This window comes from Chroicocephalus ridibundus, chromosome 16, assembly GCF_963924245.1.
Source record: "Chroicocephalus ridibundus chromosome 16, bChrRid1.1, whole genome shotgun sequence".
NCBI lineage: Eukaryota > Metazoa > Chordata > Aves > Charadriiformes > Laridae > Chroicocephalus > Chroicocephalus ridibundus.
Window position 1 is genome coordinate 9,642,934 of NC_086299.1, and position 12,976 is coordinate 9,655,909.

Consider the following 12,976-nt stretch of genomic DNA (forward strand, 5'->3'; position numbering starts at 1 on the left):
ACCATCACGCCAGCTGGACCATGGGGGATATAAATACATTTATATTTATATATAGATGTATAAAACAAACCCCGTAACCAGCTAGAAATACTCCTGCTGATTTCAAAAGTCACAAGTGATGCAGTGACCTTGGGGTCTTCCTGTAAGACGGGAAGGCTCTGGGGTTGGGGCGTTTTTTTTCTGGAGAAAAGGAGGATTTAAATAGCATATGTTTTCCTTACTGACAACCAAAATACCAAATCCTCAGGTGCAGGAATCGGGAAGTGAAAGCAGTAAAGGAGAAGCTGCTTTTGGCTCATTTTCTTCCGAACTGGTGCATTTACACTTCTATTTCCACAGCCCACAGGTCCCAGGAAAGCGCAAGGAGGTAAAGCCACCCCAGCCCATTCAATGCCAGCTGCTGGCTCTGCGTTGGGGTAAAAAGAGGGGAAAATAAGTCTCATGCGGTGCATGAGAACAGAGCCCGCTTGTGCAAGCAACACGCAGTTTGGGGGTTTTTGGGTTTTTCGGGTTTTTCGTCGTGTGTCCCCCCCCACTTTTTAAATCATTTCTCTTTCTCATTCCTCTTTCACCAGCGTTTCTTACTACCGGTGGTTTAAACAGATAAATCATGATGCTTCTCTCTCAGCAGAAGGAGCATGCCAGAAAGCTCAGCTCCCAGGTCAGAGTGTCTCAAACAGGGGTCATTTAAACCCAAGTCCCCATAACGTTTTGCCCAGCAGCGGTGCCACCCTGACCACGATACTCTACAAAAGGCACATTCCAGGAGCAAAGTGATTTACATTTTCTTATATTCTTAGAGGAGAACATCTACAGCCTTCAATAAATCCCCTCCTCACCACAAACCTCACTTTTACATGTGCAGAAAAGCAAGAAAACTGCCTCTTTTTTTTTTTTTCCTTTCTAGAAGTTTGTTCAGCAAGGCAAAGCCCTCGGCCGCGTTTGCTCAGGTCACAGCAAAATAAAACAACATCTGCTTCCGATGGAAAACTGGATTTGAGCTTGTTTCCTATGCCCTGGCCACAGAGGGAAGAAAGCACTAAAAAAAAATAAAAGCCCAAAAGGGATACAAATAAAGAACATCAACCTGAACGCTTCCGCTCCTCCACTAATTGCTTGTGGCTTCCAAAATCTGGGGCATAAGTTTGGTTTTTAACATGAATATTTACCTTGACGGTAATAAATAATGCAAACGCCTGCGTGGGCAGCAATTGCTCCCAACGTGCTCTGCTGTGGCACAGGGTGGCAAGCGGCAGGTTCACCGTGCAAAACCGCCTCTGATTTCGCCTCATTGGCAACTCGCTCCCCAATTTCTCTTTGAAAATAAGGTTAAAAAAAAAATAAAAAAAGAAAGGAGTGTCCTGCTCTAGCCTGAGAGCTGGGAAATTGTATTTCTTCCTCCCAAGAGCAGCCAGTGCTTTGCCCTAGAGAGCAGAGTGGATACCCCATGGATGCAAACACCAGCCGAAACCCAAAGCACTGCAAAATCGCCTCCGTGTTGGGCTGCTCATCCCAGTTTGGGGTCAGGGAGATGCTGGACAGACAAGAGTTGGGGACAGCTGGGGGAGCTCCTTGCACAGGGCTGGGAGCCAGCTGGTCTTCAGGCCAGCTGCCCTCCCTCTCCATCCCTTCCCTCCCCTTTGAGATCATTTTCCTGGGGCTTTAGAGGGTCCAATCCAACCGCCCCCTCCTTTCAGACCCGGGTGGCGGCTGCAAATTTGCCATCCCAAACTTTGCAAGCTCCAAAAGCCGATTGATTTGCTCCGGGGACAGTCGAGGAGGAGGGGGGAGGCTTGCCAGGGAGGAAGGAGAAGAGGCTGGGCGCTGCTGGGGGGCTCAGTGCCAACCGGAGCAGGTGGGAAAGGGTGCGCGTGCCCATTGTTGGAGCGCCTGGGCTGCTGCGGAGGGAGATGTCAGGGGACCGCACACTCCGGCTGCAGCATGGAAACCGCATCGAGGCCCTGTGCGTGCTGGGCACCCGCATCTCCGTCGACGTCTATGGGTGAGTGGGATTCCCCAACGCTCCCTTTCCTCCCTCCGTTTCTGCACCTCCACTTTTCTCCTCGCCTTTACCTCCCTGCAAATCCCCCCTCCTCGTTTTGCCTTCCGCTCCCCCAAAACCCACAGCCCTGACACTGTGATTTAATGCAAATTGTGGGCAAAATCCTCCCTGGCTTTGCGAATCCCAGGAAAGCTTTGAGCATCCACGTTTGCATGACACGGTATTTACCCTGGGTCTACAACAGCGACAGGTTTGATCCATTTGCGGTCAACAGATCCGGCATCATCTTGGAAAGCTGCTGGAGAGCGCAGGGATAAGCAGGAGCCATGGGGATGGACTGGAAAGGAGGGGATGCAGCTAGAAGAGGGGAGGAAAACAAGATTTAGTGACCAAGCAGTGTCCTGGGAAAGCATGGAAGTCCCCACAACACCAGCCCTGCACTCCTAAAACCAACGTAACGCATTGCAAGATAATTATTCCCCCAAAGGAAAAAGTTTTAAAGCTCATTTCGTGGTTAATTCTGGTCTTTGCTGCTTTTGCAAATCTCACCCTCGCTCTTCAAGCCAAGCAGCGCAGTTACAAACTCATCTGGCATCTCTCTCCAGGTCAAATCTCCTCCCGGTGGGATTCCCAAAACCCAGAAACAAGGAAACCAAACCAGTTTTTCCATGCATAATTAAATGTAATTTAACAGTTTAAGAAACGCCCGGGCAGCAGCAAACGAGCGCTCAGATTTCCTTCTCCCCCTCATCTACCCGGTGTGGGTTTGGCGGGGCCGTTGGCATCCAGAAACCCAATAAATGATGCTGTAACGGTGATACGGTGCAAGCTCTCGGGTGTCAGGAACATGCATGCTCAAAGGGAGCCTGTACCTCGGGAGCTGCAAGCAGCCCAAAAATAATAATCCTGGAAAGACGGGGAAATTAGGGACAAGAAGCCAGGAGAAGGGAAGGGGATGCGTGGAGGAGCTGGAGAAAAGCAAAGGCACACAAGACTGGGAGCGGTGCGACACCAGCTGCTTTGGGGTTGGATAAAATCACCCTGAAAATTAGAGTTTCCCATGGTAAAGTCTCTCAGCGGGGTTGCCACACCATTACGATGAGCTGTTAAATACCAGGTTTGCCTTGGTTGGAAAACAAACGCGGATTTCTCCATTGAAGTGCAAACCCGAGTCCGGTTCCAGCTGCACGGATTGTTTCGGCTGCGATTATTACAGATTGTAATCTGCACCGGTGGCTACAAAATAGATTCATTTTGCTAAAATAGTGTGTTCTGCCCTAAAAAAAAAAAAAAAAAAAAAAAAAAGACACTTAAAGCACTCCCAGAGAGGGAGGAAAGGGCAGAAAGGTGCCGGCGGTGAGCGTGGAGACGCCAGCGTGCCCAGTCTTGGCTGTGTTTTGGGCAGTGAAATTAATTGCAGTGAGAACCAGGTGTTTTCAGTGCAAACCTCTAAAAAGATGGCGTGTTTTCGGCAGGTCGGCCCCAGCTGGGGCAGTCGCCTTCGGCGTGAAACACACAGAGGGGGTGAGCATAGAGGTGGCATGCCAGGGCCGAAGTGAGGACGGGTCAGCTGCCAGCAGCCCGACACGGTGGCCACTCGACAAGGGGACAGTCCTGAGGTTCAGCATGAGCCAGGCCAGCACCGAAGTCAACGATAACAAGGTAAGAAGTGGGGTGCTGGGGTGTGGGACCTCCATGGAGGTAGAGAATCCTTCCCCAACCAGGGATTTGGGGGTTTGCAGGTAACCGTCAGCTTTTACGCAGAGGGAGGGCAGCCCATCAACCAAGCCGGGGTCTTCCTCACTGGCATCGGTGAGTATGAAGACTGCTGCAATGCAAAAATCCCTCTTCAGCCCTTCAGTCCCTCGGAGTGGGGTGTTTTGATGTCAGGGGCAAAGATGAACCCAGGTTTGTTTGGTCTGGGGGTGGGGGGGGCACTTTTGCACACACTCAACCTTGCCATACCCTGGTCTGCCCATCCAGGGATCTCTCTGGACGTCGATGCGGATCGGGACGGCGTGGTGGAGAACAACAACCCCAACAAGGTAATTCAGCCTCTTCCGCCGCACAGAAAGCCCACGGGCTTGCAAAAGCCTGAGCTTGCTAAGCCCCAGCGGGGTGTTTTAGGCAAGCTGGACCTGGGGGCCCGAGGGACACGGGGCCATCCTGCTCGTCAGCTGCGACAAGGAGAGCCCCTTCACTCCAGCATCAGACTGCAACGACGAAAGGGTATTCAGCAAAGAAGGTAACACAGCTTCAAAAAAAAAAAAAAAAACAAAACAACACAAAACATCATCTAAATCAAAAATGCTCCATTATTCCCCCCTCTTTAATCTTTTTGGAGATGAAATTTTGCTTGGGAACCGAGTGCCCACGAGCTGCTCTCCACCAAGCTGCTGAGTAAGCTTCCCACATGGGGATTTTATTTATTTTTTTTTAATGCCACTCAAACTAATTGTGGTCGAGCAGGGGCACGAAGCACAGGCAGAAAAATAGAAGTGCCAGTGACGGCAGAGCTCGGCACACGGATGCTTCATGCAGGTGAAAGGAGCTCAGGGCAAGGCATGCAGCCAGCGGCTGGGAATACCCGCCTGTTCCTGGAAAACTAAACCCGGAGTCAGTGCCCATCGACTTCTTGAGGCCAGGGATCAGCTCTGCCAGGGCTGTTGAGGGAAAGGGAAAAAAAAAAAAAAAAAAAAAAAAAAAGAAGAAAGAGGACATTTGTTCCAAAGCACAAGCCACAAGCTTTGCTAGCAGGACCGCAGGTTGTTTTTCCAGCTTGCAAAGGCCGGTAGTGAGGGAAGAGCAGATTTCTTGGCATGGGAGATGCGAACCCCACGCGGGAGCACGCAAGCTGGCCAGAGCTGCATGGTGCGGTCACCCATCACCCAATTTCCTTTTTTGTTTTGCACCCCAGAATTGCTGGACATGTCTCGGATGGTCTTGAGGACCGAAGGGCCACAGCGCCTGCCCCGGGGGTATGAAATTGTTCTCTATATTCCTGTCTCCCACGCTGACAAAGTTGGGGTCTTTCACATGCAGAGTAAGTCCTTCCTCCCCTCCTCCTCTGCCCCTTCCTCCTTGTTTGCGGTGCTTTTGAGATCCCTGCAAACTCTTTTCCTTTCCGTCTCTGACCTTGTCCTCTCCACGCTCTTCAAATGGCACTTCTGAAGCAAATCATGCTCTCAGCCTCCTTCCTCCAAATTTTTCCGGCGTTGAACATTTTCTCTTCTTAGTCAATTGGAAAACTTTGGTGATTAACAAGCAGAGGCACAGGGCCATAAAGCCGTTTATCCAAGGTCATCCAGAAAAAAAAAAAAAAAAAAAGAGCCATGTGTCCTGACACCCAGATACTTCATGTCCACATGTGGGCACAGAGACTTATTCCCTGGGACTAAAAGCCATCATCCAGCCCAGAAACGTGCCATGAAGTAGCTTGGCTTTGTTCTCCAATACAGAGGCAGTCTGTCAGTGGGGGGTTTGGTGGTCAGAGGGGCTGCAAAGGCAGAAACCCCATGAAAACATCTTGCCAATGACCGCTCCATCCAAGGAAAGGCTGAGACATTTTTCCTCGCCCTTCTCATCCACAACTGTAAAACTGCAAGCCCTTAACTCCTGTTTTAAGGTACTTCTGCCAGGTGAAGATGTATCCACCCACGGAGGTGGAGAAGCTCCAGCACAGAGGGATTGCGGTACCTCCTTGCACACAAGCAAAATAGGCTTCGAAACCATCGCTGAAACTTTGGAAATTATCCACTTTCCCCTTTCTCTCCTTGCAGACCCCTTCTTCGGGCAGCGCTACATCCACGTGCTGGGGCGGAGGAAACTGTACCACACTGTGCAGTACATCGGTGGGGCCGCCGAGCTCGACTTCTTCGTCGAGGGGCTCCGCTTTCCCGATGACACTTTCCCTGGGCTGGTCTCCATCCACGTCAGCCTCCTGGAGACCCTGGCTGAGGTCTGGGGGCTCCAGGCAAGGGGTGCAGATGGGAGGCCGCAACAGCCTGAGGGGCATGGAGAAGGGGAAGGGGATTGAATGGCGAGCGGTCCTCACTAATTCACCGCAAACATGACCTCAGGGGCAGGGTATCTGGGGAAAATAGCGGTAAACAGGCTGTGGAAATTCCCCAATTTCTGCTTGCCTCCCTCAGGGTATCCCCCATACGCCAATCTTCACCGACACAGTAATGTTCAGGGTAGCACCGTGGATCATGACCCCCAACACTTTGGCACCGGTGAACGTCTTTGTCTGCAGGTAAAGGCCAAGGGATGACCCTTTCCCAGCCAAACCAGCATCAGCCCCACCGAGACAGGCTGGGGAGGTGATGGGCAGAGGGAACGGCAGCTGCCTGCAGGGGATATCAATCCTCCAGCAGCCCTTCATCCCCTTCCCTCCTGCCATCCACTTTCCCAGCATGAAGGACAACTACCTCTTCATCAAGGAGATAAAAAACCTGGTGAACAAGGCCGGCTGTGAGCTGAGGGCTTGCTTCGGCTACATCAACCGTGGGGACCGCTGGATGCAGGTAGGCGGACACCAGAGAGGGGGCAAAGCTTTCCCTCCCTGCTGATGTGCCCCATGAGGGTTTTCCTGCCTTCTTTAGGAAGAGATTGAGTTTGGCTACACCCACGCTCCCCACAAAAGCTTCCCGGTGGTGCTGGACTCGCCTCGAGATGGAGGGCTGGAGCGATTCCCCATCAAGGAGCTGCTGGTAAGAGCAGGACAGTCACTTGCACTGCCTGAGGAGCAGCTTGAAGGATTTTATGCTTACCCTATTTTACTGCTCCTAAAACCCTCCTTGCACTTGGCAAGTCCTAGAATGCATTCCCTGAAAAATGAGAGTTTAACAGCTCTGCATGCAGCTGCACGGAGACGCTACCCCATGCATTTCCAGCTGGGAGGCCACCAACAGCCTCACCCCCCTCAAAGCAAGGATCAGAGCCCAATCCACATCCCAGCCATCTGGAAAACCCTTTATCCAGAAGGTGCTGGATGAGAGAGGCAAGGAGGAGCTCATGCCTCTGGGAACGAAAGGCTCCCGCCAAGCTCCAGGAGAGGAATGGATTTCTTCACCCTGAATATCTGAGCAATGGGCTGGTGTTTTTCCTTTCCTCTTCTATGCCTGCAAATATGTAGCCGCTCCCAAGCAGGAGAGGAAAGGAAAGTGTGAGAGGGTCAATTTACTTGCTCAGAAGGAAGCAAGATGCAGCCAGCTGCCAAAAACATCCCTGTGGGGCTTCTCTGCCAAGGCAGAGCAACAGCCACAGACAGGGCGTGCAAACAAAGCCGCCTGGGAGAGCAGTGACCCTGGCCAGGGCGTTTTGTGAGAGCCCAGCAAAGACAAGCATAGGGAAAAAGATGGATTGAACAATCCCTTTGAGATATCACCAAAAGGCAGGACGTCCCCAGGTAGCCACCAATAAACCCCATAAACCCAGCTGGGCCCTCTGGGCAGCCTTAGCCCCGCTCATCTCTCCAGCAGTAATGGGAGAAGAGGGCAGCGTATTGGCAGCTCACTTTTTTTTTTTTTTTGCTGCATGGCACTTTGGGGAAGGTTAAGCGCTTTCAAAAGCTTTGAAATACATCTTTTCTCATGCCTGAAATGAGTACGTGCAGTCCCGGATTCACCAGGCGGGATGGGAAAGCGCACTGATCTGCTCCTTCGCAAATAAGCCGGGCAACCGCTCCTATCTGCCCTCTTTAGGAATTGCTTTGCTTCATATTTAGAGAAGCAATTTCAGCCTTTGGAGCTGCTAATACATTATACTCCAATTTCTGCTTTGAAGCCTTCCCTAATCCCCACTCCTATCTTTCCAATCTCATTTTCCAGCTAGGAATATTTAGCCAAATGCAACACGCACGGGTCCTCCTCTCGCCCCGGCCAAGCCCTAAGCCCCTGGGACCCCGCGCCAGGGAAAAAGGAGACGAGAGGGAATTAGCCCCTCAAAATCAATCTGGAACTGATAGGACTTGGATGTGACCCGCAAACCTGGGATGAACCAGCGCCTTGACAGTTGAAACCGTACCGGCTCCGTGGTTTATTAAACTGAAATAAGCTGAGAGCAGGTGTTTCATCCTCAGTCCCTCCTGCAGCACCCGGGGAAAGGAGCTGACCCCCTGCCATCCTCCAGATATGCACCCCAAAAACGCATGGAGGACCCCGGCTAAAGGCAGCCCTGCTGCCCTCTCTCTATCCCAGCTTCTCCAAACACCCTCAGTTTTAAAAAAAAAAAATAAATATATCAACTTTTGAGATCAAAGCCATGCACCCTCAGGTCTCCCTGCTCATTTTTACCAACCTGTATATTTGGTTTGCCCCCAAGGAAACCCAACACTAATAAGCGATTGGGATTTAATGCAAACCCAAGAGATACCTGATCTCATCCCAGCGGCTGCCGTGAGCTCCAAGCCCATGTTGACTTGAACCGGAGAGCAAGGACAGGTTCAAGGCAGGATTTTTGTCCCACCACTGCCATTTCTGCCCTGTTTTTAGCATTGCAATCTCTCCTTTGGGCATTTGACCCTGGCACATCACAACCAAGGGTTAATTACCCCTGCATGCACGACGCCTTAAATCCCAGATATATTAAGTCCTGAAAATCAGGGCTTAAATAGGATTTAAGTGAAGCACAGCCCTTTGGGTGGCTCTTACGCCTGGGGTGGATCCTCCTCAGGGGCTGAAGTTCATCTAGCTCCACAAGAGCCATCCAGAAACTCAGCTTCAGGGCTACCCCAGCACCTAATTAGCCTAATGCAGACATTTAAACATTGGCTGTGGGATAGCAGAGGAGATCTCGCCCCAGCTCAACGCCCCAGCTCTACCCCTGGCACTTGCCATTTATTACTGAGCCCAGATGACCCAGAGACCTTTATCCTCTTGCCTTTCCTTTAGCCTCTCGCCACCCATGGGGAGGCTTCACTCTTGATATTTTTACCCACGGGAGCAGCTCTGAGGCCAGCAGAAGGGATAAAAGCAAAAGCATGGAAGCAGGGGGGATTCAGGGCAAAGCCCACAGCGGTTTTTGTTTCCCCAGGGCCCAGACTTTGGCTACGTGTGCCAAGAGCCCCTCTTCGAAGCCATCACCACCCTCGACTCCTTCGGCAACCTGGAGGTCAGCCCACCCGTGACCGTGGCAGGGAAGGAATATCCCCTGGGACGTATTCTCATCGGCAGCAGCTTCCCCACGTAAGAGATGGGAAACCCATGCATTTGGGAGCAAAGAAACCACAATTGTCCCTAAACATCATAAAAAAAAACTTACATTAAGGGCCTCAATTAGCCTTTCCTTAACCATCTGCAGAACTGGTACCCTATGGAGTGGATACACCCAATCTCTGCCTTTACATTTGCACCCTCCTTTCCTTCCCCCACCTTGATCGCAATTTAGGTGTACGGACATATCAATGCAAAAATATTTATCCCCCTTATTCCCTCTCTCGGGGGTATTTCGCCCCCAGATCCGCAGGAAGGCGAATGACTAGAGTGGTGCGGGATTTTCTCTACGCCCAGCAAGTGCAGGCTCCCGTGGAGCTCTACTCCGACTGGCTGTCCGTGGGCCATGTCGACGAGTTCGTCACTTTTGTGCCCACCTCCGACACGAAGGTACCCCAAAACCCCACCCCGCTCCATGCTTTCTCTCCTGAGCAGCTAATCCTATTGGGGCACCTCTAGGGAAAAATCCCAAAGCTCTTTTTTTTTTTTTTTGACAGTTCCAACCGGTATTTGCTCAGGTTCTCACCTCTGTCCCCAAAATGAGGGCTCTGAACACAAAAAGGGACTTGCTGAGCTCATGATCAACACAGAGAAGAAAAAGAGATGCTTGCAAAGGTAGTCTAAGAAATTTAAACCTCAAGATTCACGTGGATTGGCCAGGGCTTACAGCTGCTCAGCATGTCCCAGATGTTTTCAGAAGCCAGCTCTTTCCTCTAGCACAGTTTTTACTGCTTCTGACACAAGATTTTTCCCCCTGGGGAAATCACATCTTGACCTGAAGGGTTCAGAAGAGGAGTATTTGTGTACACACAACACCCCACAAACCCTCCCCACAGCACTTTTACCCTCCTGAGGGCTGTGCTAAGCCCTGGCAAGAGATACCATAAGACCACAACAAGCAGCCTCCAGCGCTCCACCAAGCAGACCATTTCTGACGGTGGGAAGCAAGTCAGGACTGTCGTGATTTGGGCTGAGACCCTACAAATTCAAAAGTCCCCTGAATTGCAACATCAGCCTAGAAACAAACATAAAACCACCAAAAAAAACCCCAGCACAAACCAAAATCAACAACAACCCCACTCACCACCTCAGCTCTCCCAACCCTCCAGCAAACACCCTGCCTGGGGTTTATATACCCCACCTGGGATGGGCAGGATTGGACCCAGGTGCAGCCGAGCCTGCAGTTTTCCTCCCTGTCCCAGCAGCAGTTTAACCCCTCGGGGACGCTCAGGTGGCTATTTGCCAACAGCATAAATCACGACACCTCATTCAGGCATATCCCCTCAGCACCCCATTAAAAAAAGGCACTAAATAACAGCCAAAATGCCTCATTTTAAGAGTTTGGGCTTAGGTTCCTTGCAAAAAGAAGCCACTCAGGGCTTTGGATAAGGCACTTTTGGTGACTGCTTTCCCTCCTGTCTTGTCCCAGCGATTTCGGATGCTGATGGCCAGCCCCGCAGCATGCTACAAGCTCTTTCGGGAGAAGCAGAAAGAAGGTCAGGGTGAAGCCACCATGTTCAAAGGCAAGGGGACAGCGGGCAGCTTCGGCTGAGCTTTGATGTCGGCTGAGACAGCCGGAGCCACCCTGCAGAGCAGCCGGCACGAGGGCGGCAGCGCCTGACTGTCGTGCGGGTATCGGGGGGACATGGGGACCTTTTCCCATGCCGTTGTCCTTCACGGCTGGCAAACGGGATGCCTGCCCACCATACCCAGCCTCCTCAAGCCCTATTTTGGGAAAGCGAGTGGGACGGGAGGGATAAAGCCCTCTGCACGGAGGGGATGCTTGCTTGGTGGGATGGAGCATCTCTGTAAAGGCCAGCAGAGTTCCAGCACGGAGTGGGGACAACCGAGGGGCTCTCGTGTCACCCCAAATTAGCAGCATTTTTTTCTCGCTTGCCCTTGCCTCCCTGCAGCAATGATATTTTGTCAGCCAGTTTGGGCACCCTTTAATTGTCAACACCATCCATCCGCGATGGGGTTGGGGGGAAGATCTCCATACCTTCACAGGTCCCTCTGGGTCACTGCCACCTGCCCGGGACATGGCTGTCCCCAAACAAGGGGTGGAGGTGGTAGCTCTGGTTTTATGGAGCTGGGTGGAGAAATTTAGGAGCTAACAATTCCTGTGGGCAGGAGGATGGGTGATATGACCTTTCCAACGCTCTTTCCAATGGGGAAAGGTTTTCCTCCCACCCAGTTTCCCAATAAACTAAGAATTGGGACTCCCGGCAGCCTTAACCCCAAGCTCAGGAAATGGGGATTTGTTTTTTTTTTTTCCCATCTCTGTGCCCTGTTTTAAGCTGGGCTCCTACCAGTGACGCTTCATTTTGACAGGGCTTTGCATTTGCAGGGTACTCGGGGGCGGACACGAAACGGGTCACCATTAACAAGGTCCTTTCCAACGACATCCTGGTGCAGCAGAACCAGTATGTCCAGGTAATAACCGATATTTCTGTCAATAATTGATATTTCCTGCAATAACTGCCCCAGGGTGGTGCAAAATCTTAAGGGAAGGTGTTGCATTTTGGTTCCCTTCCTGCCTGAGATGGTTTTGGGGGACTGTGCCCACCTGTGTCCCCCTTCTCGACCTGCTCTTCTCCACCCCCTCCAGCGCTGCGTCGACTGGAACAGGGACGTCCTCAAGAAGGAGCTGGGCTTGACGGAGGAGGACATCATCGACCTGCCGGCCCTCTTCAAGCTTGACAAGCAGGGCAAAGCCGTGCCGTATTTCCCCAACATGGTGAGGGGGGGATCCCCGTTCCTCAGGTCCTCCCCAAAATCAGCTTATTCAGACAGGATGAGTCCCCAAAATCGTCCCAAAACAGCACAATATTTACAGCTGCCCAGGAAAAGAAAATATCTCCAACCAGGCTTGGATAAATCCGGGTCTACCACTTTGTGGCTTTGTATTGCTTGTGGTTGGGTTAAACCACGCAGTTTTGAGGCGAAAACCCTCCAAAGCGGTGAAATGGCAAGGTGTGGGGTGCTTTTTAATGATAAAAGAAGGGAAAGCAATGCCGGATTTGGAGGCCTGGGGGAAGGCAGCTGCAAAACGTGGTGTCGATGCCCCATTGTGGGGCGAGGCTGATGGAGGAGGGTGTCCAGCGGCTTTCCTTCAGCTTCATCAGTCCCAACACCGCTGGGCTCCCCTTGTGTCATCCCACAGGTCACCATGATCGTCCTGGCCATGGACCTGGGCATCCCCAAGCCCTTTGGCCCCGTAGTGGGGGGCGAATGCTGCCTGGAGCGGCAGATCCGTTCCCTCCTGGAGCCGCTGGGCCTCCGCTGCCGCTTCCTCGAGGATGTGGCCTCCTACCACGGCCGGCTCGGGGAGGTCCGCTGCGGCACCAACGTCCAGCGGCGGCCCTTCGCCTTCAAATGGTGGCACGTAACGCCGTAGCGGGGCCTCCTTCCCCCTCCACCCTCGCCCCCGGCGGCTTTTTCGGTGTGTGTTGCTTGCAATTCAGTTCATTAATAAATTTGCTGTGAGGAACAAGGCGGGAAATCAATTAATAAGGGGCGATAATCGCGAGAGAAAAGGTGGGAAGCACTCAGGGAGGGTGAGGTGGGGGGACACGTGCCATGTCAGCCCTCAGCACCCACCATTTAGCTCTGCCTGGTGTTGGGGCAGGCAGGAGGGCCTGGGCATCTTCCCTGCAGAAAGAATTCGGCTGGGAATTAAAGGGGGGGGCCGCACTGGTCTCCCTCCACCCCAAAAAGGGGGGATCCAGGCGCCCTGGCACCGCCATCCCCCCTTGTGCCG

General features: G+C 52.2%; 1 protein-coding gene across 1 annotated transcript; it reads left to right on the plus strand.

Moving 5' to 3' along the window:
• The first annotated feature begins 1,910 nt into the window (after positions 1-1,910).
• LOC134524111 (protein-arginine deiminase type-2-like) lies at positions 1,911-12,641 on the plus strand. Its single transcript, XM_063353798.1, has 16 exons — positions 1,911-2,002; positions 3,478-3,664; positions 3,745-3,814; positions 3,986-4,047; positions 4,130-4,247; positions 4,920-5,045; positions 5,782-5,960; positions 6,154-6,257; positions 6,417-6,528; positions 6,607-6,714; positions 9,038-9,189; positions 9,462-9,606; positions 10,646-10,739; positions 11,564-11,649; positions 11,825-11,953; positions 12,380-12,641. Exons 1-16 carry the CDS (start codon positions 1,911-1,913, stop codon positions 12,611-12,613), a joined length of 1,998 nt encoding a protein of 665 aa, XP_063209868.1. The 3' UTR covers positions 12,614-12,641.
• Positions 12,642-12,976: the final 335 nt, after the last annotated feature.

Coding starts and splice junctions, on each gene's coding strand:
- LOC134524111 (XM_063353798.1), top strand. CDS start 1,911: ATGTCAGGGGACCGCACACTCCGGCTGCAGCATGGAAACCGCATCGAG. Junction 5,046..5,781: donor TGGGGTCTTTCACATGCAGA/GTAAGTCCTTCC, acceptor CTCTCCTTGCAG/ACCCCTTCTTCGGGCAGCGC. Junction 10,740..11,563: donor TGAAGCCACCATGTTCAAAG/GCAAGGGGACAG, acceptor TTGCATTTGCAG/GGTACTCGGGGGCGGACACG.